At 39.5% G+C, this 12,715-nt stretch overlaps 1 protein-coding gene across 1 annotated transcript; it reads left to right on the top strand.

The window, feature by feature from the left end:
- The first annotated feature begins 335 nt into the window (after window positions 1-335).
- On the top strand, window positions 336-1,098 carry LOC130840438 (destrin-like). Its single transcript, XM_057715955.1, has one exon. It carries the CDS (start codon window positions 401-403, stop codon window positions 896-898), a length of 498 nt encoding a protein of 165 aa, XP_057571938.1. The 5' UTR covers window positions 336-400; the 3' UTR covers window positions 899-1,098.
- Window positions 1,099-12,715: the final 11,617 nt, after the last annotated feature.

Here is a 12,715-nt window from a genome sequence, read left to right as displayed (position 1 = left end):
GAGCCCTGGTCCAGGGGGATCCCACATGCTGTGGAGCAGCTGGGCCTGTGCACCACGACTACTGAGCCTGTGCTCTAGAGCCTGTGAGCCACAACTGCTGAGCCCACGTGCCACAGCTGCTGAAGCCTGCATGCCTAGAGCCCATGATCGGCAACAAGAGAAGCCACCACAATGAGAGGCCTGCACGCAGCAACGAAGAGTGGCCCACGCTTGCCACAACTAGAGAAAGCCCGTGCACAGCGACGAAAAACCCAACGCAGCCAAAATAAATAAAAAAATAAAATAGCCTCGAGGCGCCCGCCTGCCCCTGGGAGGCTCGCGCAGTTGCTGTGAGGAGGACGCTCCGCAGACTCGGTGCCGGCCGGCTCTCTCTCCGCGCTCTGCGTCCGCCACGGCGAACATGGCCTCAGGAGTGCAAGTTGCTGATGAAGTATGTCGCATTTTTTATGACATGAAAGTTCGGAAGTGCTCCACACCAGAAGAAATCAAGAAAAGAAAGAAGGCTGTCATTTTTTGTCTCAGTGCAGACAAAAAGTGCATCATTGTAGAAGATGGCAAAGAGATCTTGGTTGGAGATATTGGTGTAACCATAACTGATCCTTTCAAGCATTTTGTGGGAATGCTTCCTAAAAAAGATTGTCGCTATGCTTTGTATGATGCAAGCTTCGAAACAAAGGAATCCAGAAAAGAGGAGTTGAAATTTTTTTTGTGGGCACCAGAACTAGCACCTCTGAAAAGTAAAATGATCTATGCGAGCTCCAAGGATGCGATCAAAAAGAAATTTCAAGGCATAAAACACGAATGTCAAGCAAATGGGCCAGAAGATCTCAATCGGGCTTGTATTGCAGAAAAGCTAGGTGGATCCTTAATTGTAGCTTTTGAAGGATGCCCTGTGTAGGTCATCATTCAGTGCCACAGATGGAAAGCTTATGTGTTTAATGTTATCCTCTTGCTACATAAGTAAAGCAAATACGTTTAGGCCAGGGACTTGCTGAGAGGGAGCTGTCTTGTCACTTGGTTAGGGTAAATGAACTATTCTATGAACATGTGCAAATGGCCCTAAATAAATCTAAACTCTAAAGTTTCATCGGTGTGAAATTAAATTATTATTGGCCAAATGCCTATTTCGATGAGTTGACTTGTAAAGATTTTTGTTAAGCTCATGATTTTTAATAGTGCGGTTCGCAAAACAGTCCATGGCCACATGGAGAGAATCATTATATCTTTGTTAACCTCAGCAGTTAACTTTGTTTCTTTTGCTTAGAGAATTGGTCATAATCTGGTTATAATTTTGGCCCAAATTCTTTATTTTCTGTTGAGCTAAACTGAATAATGGAAGATAATTCTCCTCACAGCATGTAACAGCACTAGTATACTAACTTCGTAAGATTGTCAGGCAGCCCCTTGATTCTGCCAGCCGTGTGGTGGAGACTGCTTAGAACCAGCGCTGATCTTGCAAAGCACTACTTCGAGCACGTAGTTGGCACGCAGGAAGCAGCTCCTGCACCTGCGGCTGCTCGCTACTCTAGTCGAGAGGCTGTTCTGAGGGTGACCTTGCATCTTGGAAACGAGGAGAATGTGTGCTGTCTTGTAATAGCAAATTACAATGCAAATTCGGGCTCCAGTATAATCCCTTTTGTTAATGAAAATGGTGAGGTGGTGTATTGACAGACTGGGATGCTGGGATGTCTTTGTGTCTCCTTCAGAACTTTGTTACTTCTGGTACAATAAGGTTTGGAAGAACATTATGTTTACCCTGGGGCCTGGGAGAGCTTCTTCATTTCCTAGAGCAGTTTGCCGACGTGAAGCGGGGGCAAGTGTGATGGCCGACACCCACAGGAAGCCACGCTGAGGACGCCTGGAAGTGACTGCCTTTCACATCACAGGCGTACCGCTGAACAACACAGAGATGCACAAACAGTGGAATTTAGAAGTAGCAGTACTGGCTTTATGTAATAAAGGAAGCATTTTTAATTTAAAATAAAATAAAATAAAATAAAATTAAAAGAAACCAAAATCTTAAAAAAAATTTTTTAAATGATGAATTAGTGATCCAGAATATCAGATAGTGTTATTCTCTTAGAAACAGCAAGCAGTGAGAAATAAAATTATAGAAAAAGCGGGGGGGGGGGGGAGTGGTAAGAGAGATAGAAGATATAAAAAGTGCCAACATCTAGAAATAAGAGTCTCATAAAAAGAAAGAGAAAGCAGAGGGGAGGAGATCTTTCAAGGAGTAATGGTCATAAATTTTCCAGAAATATAGTATATGAACAACTTAAGAATGAAAGAGCCTATGAAATTCTAAACAAAAGTAATAATTAAAAAACTCTAAACACATTATAGTAAAATTTAAGAATACCACACAGGAAAAAAATGTTTTTAAGTTTCCAGAGAGAAAGAGAGGATTACACACAAAGAAGCAATAATAAGATTGAATTTAGATTTCTCAACATGTCAGATAAAAAAGACAATTGAATATAAAGTACGTGTATTAAAGAAAATATTTTTAAATATATAAATGTGTCCAGCCAAATAGTTACTTAAATTTAAGGGCACAATGAAATTATTCTCAATTATACAAGGCCTAAAAAATTCTCCAGGAGGATCCTTAAAAAACTAAAAATAGAGCTACCATATGACCCAGCAATCCCGCTACTGGGCATATGCCCTGAGAAAATCATAATTCAAAAAGATATACGTACTACAGTGTTCACTGCAACACTATTTACAATAGCCAGGACATGGAAGCAACCTAAATGTCCATCAACAGATGAATGGATAAAGAAGATGTGGTGTATATACAATGGCATATTACTCAGCTATAAAAAGGAATGAAACTGAGTTATTTGTAGTGAGGTGGATGAACCTAGAGTCTGTCATACAGAATGAAATAAGTCAGAAAGCGAAAAACAAATACTGTATGCTAATGCATATACATGGAATCTAAAAAGAAACCCAGTACTGATGAACCTAGTGGCAGGGCAAGAATAAAGATGCAGATGTAGAGAATGGACTTGAGGATACGGGAGGAAGGGGAAGTTGAGACGAAGTGAGAGAGAGTAGCACTGACATATATACAGTACCAAATATAAAATAGATGGTTAGTGGGAAGCTGCTCATTACACAGGGAGATCAACTCGATGATTGGTGATGATTCAGAGGGGTAGGATAGGGAGGGTGGGAAGGAGTCGCGGGAGGGAGGGGATATGGGGATATATGTATAAATACAGCTGATTCACTTTGTTGTACAGCAGAAACTGGCGCAATGTTGTAAAGCAGTTATACTCCAATCAAGATCTGAAAATAAAATAAAATAAAATAAAACAAAATAAAATACATATATTTTAAGTTAAGGGAAAGCATCCTAGCTTGCAAAATAGAATGTGTAGCTTTCAAACCAACCTCAAGAAAAAAGACCTATTAAATGGGAAGCAGTAAATAAGAAAAAAAAATCAGAAGAAAATATAGCAAATGGAAATGATTGAGTTTGTTTATTATACATATACTATCAGCACCTAACAGAGAATACCCATCCTTTTAACCAACCTAAAATGTTAGCACGTACTATGCTACAAATGAAGTCTCAAGACATTCTAAAGAATATATATATTTATTCTCCATTGATATGTTCTTGAACCACAATGCATGATGCAAGTATGTTCTTTAACCATACTGTACTAAGGTTAGAAATTAATCATAAAAGAATAATTCTAAAATTACCAAATACCTGGAAATTTAAGAAGGTATGACTAATATGAAGTGAAGTATACTAAATAAACCTTGGGTTCTAAAGGAAATCATCAGAGAAATTATGGACTATTTGGAACTAAAAAACAACAAGGAAAAACTACAAATTAAAAGCATATTTGATCAAAGATATAGTTTTGGTTTTAAATAGACTTATCAGGAAAGAACTACAGTTGAAAACAAATGATCTAAGTATCCAAACTAATAAATTAGAGGCAGAGCAACAAGAGTAATCCTAAAGAAATAAGGAAGGGGAAAAAGATAATGGCAGAAATCAGTAAAATAAAAAATTGCAAAACAGTATTCAACAAACTAAAAAACTGGTCTCTGGAAAGACTGACAAAATAAAAAGATTTCTAGCAAGACTGACCAAGAAAAAAGGATAATACTGTGCACATCATTTGAATAAGGTACATAAAACAGGCTAATTCCCTGAAAGAAACAAACTACAAAACCTTACTAAAAGAAAGATATAGCCTGAATTTTAGTCCTATTAAAGAAATTGTACTTGTAGTTTAAACATTCTAACGAAGAACATCTAGGCTCAGAACATCGTTAGGTTTTCTGGGAGAATTAAAATATTTAAGGAATAAATAATACAAATTCTATTCAAGTCTTCTGGAAATAGAAAAGGAGAGACCATTTCATAGCTCAATTTATGAGGCAAATGTTATGTTGAAGCCAAAACCAGGCAAAGCTATTTCAAAAAAAAAGAATACTAGAAATGAATATCCCTTATGATCACAGACACAAAAATCCTCAGCAAAATATTATCAAGTAGAGCTTAGCAAATTTAGAATTTTATTAAAAAATTAATGCATCCTGACCAAGTAGAGTTTATTCTCAGAATGTAAGACACATTCAAAATTTAAAGGCAATAATTTAATTCACCATATTATCAGATTCAAGAAGAAAAAACCCCATAGAATTATCACAATAGAGGCACAAAAAGCCTTTGACAAAATTCACCATTCATTCATGATAGTAATTCTAGGAATAGGAGGGAACTTCTTGAACCTGATGAAGGGCATTTTAAAAAGGGCATCTAGGACTTCCTAGGTGGTGCAGTGGTGAAGAATCTGCCTGCCAATGCAGGGGACACGGGTTCGAGCCCTGCCCTGGGAAGATTCCACGTGCCATGGAGCAACTAAGCCCGTGTGCCACAACTATAAAAAAAAAAAAAAAAAAAAAGGGCATCTTTAAAGATCTAAAGCTAGCATCATACTTAATGGTAAAAGACCAAATGCTTTACCTCTAAGTTTGGAAACAGACAAAGGTGTCATCTGTCATCATGTCTATCCAACATACTGGAAATCCTAGGCAGTTCGATAAGGCAAGAAAAAGAAATAAATGGCATACAATTGGAAAGGAAAAATAAAACTGTCTGTATCGGCAGATAATATGATTGTCCATGTAGAAAATCCCCAGGAAACTGTAGACATTGGATCTTGAGACAATTATTAAAATGCTGACACTGTATTTAGTAGGTGCAAACCTTACTCAGGATGGTGAGGAAAAAAGGGAAGCAATGCAGTGTGTGAGCCATTAATGTGCGGGTTGTTGCTTCACAACAAGTTGCAAAGAGAAATAGTAAGTCATTCAACTTTTATGTGAGCTTGGCACAGAGAATTTACTTCAGAAGGTTTGCAATGGGAAACTGCACCTCTGAGTCATCCACAGAAGGGAGAAAGGAGAGGGCACATTTTTCTGTCCAGCTCCCTCCTGCCTTCTATTTTCCATTGGAATTTCAGCCTGCGTGGTGCTATCTCCCTCAAACTCTAGATCGCGTCATTTGGCCCCCCAGCAGTTGAAGTTGGATCCTATGCCCTGAACGTGGCATTTCATCCAGGTCTGTAAGTTGAAGCCAACACAAAATAGTTTGGCTCAGTACATGTATATCTGCCTATGGCCCGTGCAGGTCTGGGGCTTTAATTGGGATTCCAGACGCATATGGGAGTTTGGTAAAGTTGGTGGTAGCGAACATACATTGCTTCTGCTTCCTTGTGCTGAGTGGTGCTCCCCCAACAGGGGTGAGGCAGTCAGTGGTAGTGACATGATCCAGGAGGCTGGTGATGTCTTTAGGAAGAAGGAGAGAGTCAGGAGAACCTGAAGAGGTGTGCAAGGTTTGCGTCTGTTACCATTTATGCCTATGTCATTCAAATCCGATTGTAGCTTCCCATTTTATTCAGCTCCTATTCTATAATACGGGGTCTCCTTTTGTTGTTGTTGTTAAAATGCATTCAGCCTGACTTATTCCCAAAGAGGTAGGTATATATCCCATAGTTTAGAATTTCCCTCGGGGTGGTGGCTGGTTATAAGTTGGAAAGTTTTAAGCAAAAGAGAGTGAAACAAGACATAGTCTCTATGACTGTAGGTTGTCCCAAGGTTATAATTGAAGTTCCTCATCTCTGCTCGCCACTACTCATTTTAGATTTCCCTCACCGTGGCCATCACTTTGGCAGATCCGTGTTGATGCCTGGTAGAATGAGTGAGACCTTCATGCCTGAAGGGGATTGCGTTCTTAGTTACTCTGCTGTTTTTGTGTTGTGGTGACTGAAATTGTTCATTAATGTTTATTACTGTTCACGGAAGTACCAAGACATGCCCAGGTGGAAGCCCTATGTTTAAGACATATTATTTCCTGTCCCCATTGTGTAGTAGCAACCGTAAGTCTCCATGATAATCATTGCCAATTATCCTAGTTAGAAAAGTGACCGCATCTTTCTTTTCCTGTTGGCATGAGGAGCACGAAATATCAGGAGATAATCACAGCCTACGAACATTGTCTTATGTATGTTCTTATAATTGTACTCAAAAGTTGTGCACCCAAAAAAGCCTTTAGCATTGTTTTGAACATTTAAAATTTTCATTTCAATGGCATCATCCAGTATGTATTCTGAAACATGCTTCTTTCACTCAAATTATGTTCTTGAGACTTGTTCATTTGCTACACATACTCAAGTTCATTATTTTTTACCAACTATGGTAGGCATATACTACCATTGGTTTAATCTGTGCCTCTGTTGAAGGATATTTAGGTTATTTCTAGCTTTTCACCATTATAAACAATGCTGAAATAAACTTTCTTGTACATTTCTCTTTGGATGCATAAGTATATTGTCAAGAATTGATGGAAGGAAGGTCAGGTGCATCTCAGATTTTACTGGTGGGTGCTGTTGGTGTCTTTCACTGTCTTGTTCACCCATCTCCTCCCCACCCCAGTTTCTGTGAATGCCAGATGTTAATGGCTCATGACTGGTCTTTCCGTGTCTAGAGAGGTTAAACACCCCCTGCCTCCACTATCCCGGGAAGTTGGGGTGGGGAAGGGCAGCCAGTGGCCAATGACTGACTGACACCAGGTAGACCAGGCTGCCTTCTTACCTCTAGATAGGTTTGAGTCATGGATGCAATTGGTGTCCCAGAGCTCTTCTCAAGACCAAGCTGAAGATTATGCTCTTGGTCCCTACTTACCCCGTCTTCTTCTGAGGGCACTCTGTCAATAAACCACGTTCGCAATTCCCATGAGCCACTCTTCTTCCAGCGAACCTGACCCAAGATGACTAATGGTGCCAAAGTCTCTCCAAAGTGGTTACACCAATTTATGTAGTTAAGCCAACACTCAAAGGCTCAGAAAGAGAGAGCCATTCAAAAAGTCGAGGGAAGAGCCTCCAGGTGGCAGGAAAGCAAAGGCGAAAGCTCTGAGATGACGGTTTTGTGAATTCAAGAAACTGAAAGAAAGCCAAGATGGCTGAAGTTTTGGGAACCAAAGAAAGAGGATGACACTAGTTGAAGCTGTAGATCATATATAGGAGCGAGACGAGGTAGGCTTAGAGTCTATTTTTCATTTTTCTAATTGTAATAGCAAGTTCTTGGAATGACTTAAGCAGGAAAGTGATAAGGTTCTATTTAAGCTTTAAGAAAATTACTCTGGTGTGTGTAGAGAATGGTTTGGAACGAGATAAGAGAAGCAGGGAGTTGGGTGTCCATGGAGCAAGGAGAACGAATCATAAAACTAGTGTTAATGCTTGGGCTTCCCTGGTAGGGCAGTGGTTAAGAATCTGCCTGCCAATGCAGGGGACATGGGTTTGAGCCCTGGTCTGGAAAGATCCCACATACCACAGAGCAGCTAAGCCCGTGAGCCGTAACTACTGAGCCCATGTGCCACAACTACTGAAGCCCATGCGCCTAGAGCCTGTGCTCCACAACAAGAGAAGCCACCATGATGAGAAGCCCATACATCACAATAAAGAATAGACCCCGCTTGCCACAACTAGAGAAAGTCTGTGTGCAACAGCAAAGGCCCAGCACAGCCAAAAATAAATACAAAATAAATAAATAAATAAATAAATAATAAATCTTTAAAAAAAAGTAGTGTTAATGCAAAAGGTAAGAAACATAATCGTATTTAGAGTGTACCAAATTGTATGCTCTAAATATATGCAGTTTATTGTATGTTAACTGTATCTCAATAAAAGTTCTAAAATAAATAAATTAATTAATTAATTTAAAAAAAGAAACATAATGGGACCTACTGCATAGTACTGTTTATGTATATAAACATACAGACATATGAAGGCTTGTTTTCTTCAAGGATATATATACATCCTTGAACGTGGATGCCTATGTGGGGGAAGAGGAAGGGAGTAGTGATTGGAGGTAATAAGAGACAGTAAAGCCAGAGAGATGCTTTCCAAGGAACAGTGGTGATAATATTCATGAACTGAGGCATATGATTTACTCAACTGTACATCCAAGAAAACAAAAATCAGAACAACAGCAACCAGCCACTTCCCTACCCGTTATTTTCACTCTCCTTGTCTGGGAGGGGGAAGGAGCAGAGATGGGGCCCCACTTGGCTTCCGAGAGTAAAGATGACTTGCTTCTCTGAGGGCCTCCAGGGCCAGCTTCTCTGAGAGACATTAGAAATAATCCAAATTTTTACTCACTAAGTGGGCTTAACTGGGTTGCAGAGACCTTCCCTACCGATTAATTCAGCATTTGCGTCAAGGAACCTGAAGCCTAGAGGAAGCAGAGCCTCCCTGGAGCCTCATTAGTTAGGAAACAGTTGGGAGTGTCAAGGCGGTCTCAGGACTGATTCTGGTGGGATGCTCCTGAGGCAACGTCTCAGCCTAATTTCTCGTCTCCCTGGGGGGCTTCCTGGAGCCGGGCCCTGTCTCTGGGCTCCAAGAGAATCTAGGCTGAGATGTCTTGCTATTTCCTCCTTGTACAAGTTTGTGTCCTGATCCCAGGAGACCTGGAAACTGAACTTCTACCATGTCTGATATAGCTCTGTGCCCTCAGTGCTCAGGGCATGGGTAGACACCCATTGGGTATCAATAAATGTCTGTGGACCAACAGTGATTAACAGTGATTGAGAGCAAGGGCCTTGAGATTGTCCTTAATATATTTTTTTTTAATTTTTTTTTGGGGGGCACACCAGGTTCAATCAACGTTTTTATACACATATCCCCGTATTCCTTCCCTTCCTTGACGCCCCCCCCTCGAGTCCCCCCCACCCTCCCTGCCCCAGTCCTCTAAGGCATCGTCCATCCTCGAGTTGGACTCCCTTTGTTATACAACAACTTCCCACTGACTATTTTACAGTTGGTAGTATATATATGTCTGTGCTACTCTCTCGCTTCTTCTCAGTTTAATAGATTTTTTGAAAGTGCTCAGAGAAGCATATGGCATACTCCGCACATTTGATACTTGTCAATTAACCTTCAAAGAGTTTGGGAAGGTGGCTCTTTTGTTTCTCTGTCTAGCCTTGAGAGACTTTCTGGTCCTGGTGGCCAGAAAGTATGTTTCAGGAGCTGTGTATGTTAGCTTTATCCAAGGACATGCTGCTCTGAGGGGCTCCACGGCTACCTTCTCAGACGCTATTCAAGAAACTCCAAAATCCCAAGTGTACTTACTGAGCAAGCTTTCTTGGGCTGTAGTGGTTTCTTAGTGATTAACATCTGAGCTGAGGAGCATGGGGGAAGCCAAACCTTGCTGGGGCCTTAATCAAATAACCTGCCAACAGGCAAACATTAGTAATGTCTTCTAGGCATGTCTAGATGTGCTAAAGTCTTGGGCTGGATCCTAGGGACATTGAGAAAAATGTGTGGTTCCTGCCCAGGGGGAGCCCTAGAACTCAGTCCACTGGGAAATAGGGAAACAGATGTAAGTAAAAATCACCTCTAATCCTCGCCACCCAGAGACAATTGCGTGCAACATATTGGTATATTTACTTTTAATATTTTTCCATGCACGTAGAATAGTCCTTCCTATTGTCATTCTCTCATAAGAAATTTCCTATACCTGTAAACATGCTGCACAGTATTTCACCTGTTATAGGTACCATCTTGTGCTGAAGCATTTCCTAATTGATAGGCATTTAGGCTTTTGTTTTATTATTATTATTATTATTATTTTAAATTAAAAAATTTAATCATGATAAAAAAACCACATGGCATAAAATTTACCTTCATAACCATTTCTTTCTTTGTTTCAATTATTTTTTTATTGAAGTACAGTTGACGTACAATATTATATGTTACAGGTGTACAGCATAGCGATTCACAAGTTTGTTTTTTTTAATTTTTTTAAATTTTTTAACTTTTTATTTTTTTATTTTTTACAATAAACTGCATATATTTAGAGTGTACAATTTGGTATCCCAGTCTCCCAATTCATTCCCCCCCAACCCTCCCTGCTTTCCCCACTTGTGTCCATATGTTTGTTCTCTACATCTGTGTCTCTATTTCTGCCTTGCAAACCGGTTGATTTGTACCATTTTTCTATAGTCCACATATATGTGTTAATATACAATATTTGTTTTTCTCTTTCTGACTCACTTCACTCTGTATGACAGTCTCTAGGTCCATCCATGTCTCTACAAATGTCCCAGTTTCATTGCTTTTTACAGCTGAGTAATATTCCATTGTATGTATGTACCACATCTTCTTTATCCATTCATCTGTTGATGGACATTTAGGTTGCTTCCATGTCCTGGCTATTGTAAATAGTGCTGCAGTGAACATTGGAGTGCATGTGTCTTTTTGAATTATGGTGTTCTCTGGGTATATGTCCAGTAGTGGGATTGCTGGGTCATATGGTAGTTCTATTTTTAGTTTTGCAAGGAACCTCCATACTGTTTTCCATAGTGGCTGAATCAATTTACATTCCCGCCAGCAATGCAAGAGCGTTCCTTTTTCTCCACACCCTCTCCAGCATTTACTGTTTGTAGATTTTCTGGTGATGCCCATTCTAACCGGTGTGAGGTGATACCTCATTGCCATTTTGATTTGCATTTCTCTAATAATTAGTGATGTTGAGCAGCTTTTCATGTGCCTCTTGGCCATCCGTATGTCTTCTTTAGAGAAATGCCTATTTAGGTCTTCTGCCCATTTTTTGATTGCATTGTTTGTTTTATTGATAATGAGCTGGATAAACTGTTTATTCACAACTTTTTAAAAAATTTTTTTGGGGTATCATTGATTTACAATGTTGTGTTAGTTACCGGTGTACAGCAAAGTGAATTTGTTATATAAATACCTACATCCACTCTTTTTTAGATTCCTTTCCCATATAGGCCATTACAAGGTACTGAGTAGAATTTCTGTGCTATACAATAGGTCCTTATTAGTTATCTATTATATATATGTAGTAGTGTGTTTATATAATATATAGTGTGTATATATTATATAGTGTGTATATAATATATAGTGTGTATATATATATAATATATATAGTGTGTATGTATAATATTATATAAGTTATAGGTATACAACATAGTGATTCACAATTTTTAAAGGTTATACTCCATTTATAGTTACTATAAAAGATTGGCCATATTCCCTGTGTTATATAGGCTCTTTTTATTTTAAAAAATTATAAATGATATCATGATGAATATCTTTGTTTATAAAGCTAATTCCATTTTGGTTGGTTTATTAGGATGTATTTCCTTAGGAGTCAAATTATATAACAGTAAGAGTTTTTAGTATCTTATTTTTTAAATAATATAATTAATGCCTGACCTTAATAGTTTGATACATGCACCTGCAGGTTTTTCTGATAATATACAAACCTCTTGCATTTGACAGAGTGTCAAAGACAGGAAGGGGAGTGGGAAAGCTTTATAGTAAAAAAAAAAAGGGGCTGGTTACTGGTATGCCCTGGACTGGAGGTCGGTGGCAGTGGGAAGATGGGGGTAGGCTTTTTTTTTTTTCTGTTTTCTTGCAGTGCTGTCCAGAATCTCCAGTATTATGTTGAACAGTGGTGGTGAGAGTAAGCATTTTCTCAGTCCTGTTTTCAGAGAGGAGAACATGATAGAGAGGACTTCATATCCCATCTTAAATCCACAAAAATGTCCTCCCTTTTGTGACAGCAAACGACCCTGGTTTTACTCTCTCTTCTCTGGCCACTCCTCATTTCCTCTGCTGATTCTTCCTCTTCCACTGGACTTCCATGTTGGGACTTCTGGTCTTCCTGAGACCTTGATTCTGTACCATCTTTCCTTTCTCTCTCCTTGTTCTGTAGATGATCTCATCTGTCTCCATGACTCCAGATATTTTGTATATGCTAATGTCTTCCAAATTTATACCACCGGGCTTCCTAGGTGGTGCAGTGGTTAAGAATCCGCCTGACAATGCAGAGGTCACGGGTTCGATCCCAGCTCCAGGAAGATCCCACATGCCTCGGAGCAACTAAGCCCGTGTGCAAAAAAAAAAAAAAAAAAAAGTTCTCAAATTTATACCACCATCCAAGACCTCTTCTATATCCACACACCCTCTTGCCATCCATCTCCCTTGCTCATCTCTCAGGAGTTCGGACTCTTCCCCATATTAATCCATCATGCTCCCTCCCCAAGTTCCCCAAGTCAGAAATGGAGGATCTTCCTTGACTTTATCCTTTCTTACATCTCAAGGATCCAGTCCACCACTGAAGCTTCATAATTTCTCCTCCAAATGTAGCTAGATCA

Source organism: Hippopotamus amphibius, chromosome 17 (genome assembly GCF_030028045.1).
Source record: "Hippopotamus amphibius kiboko isolate mHipAmp2 chromosome 17, mHipAmp2.hap2, whole genome shotgun sequence".
Lineage (NCBI taxonomy): Eukaryota > Metazoa > Chordata > Mammalia > Artiodactyla > Hippopotamidae > Hippopotamus > Hippopotamus amphibius.
Note: the sequence above shows the minus strand (reverse complement) of the source record. Positions and strands in the feature narration are given on the sequence as shown.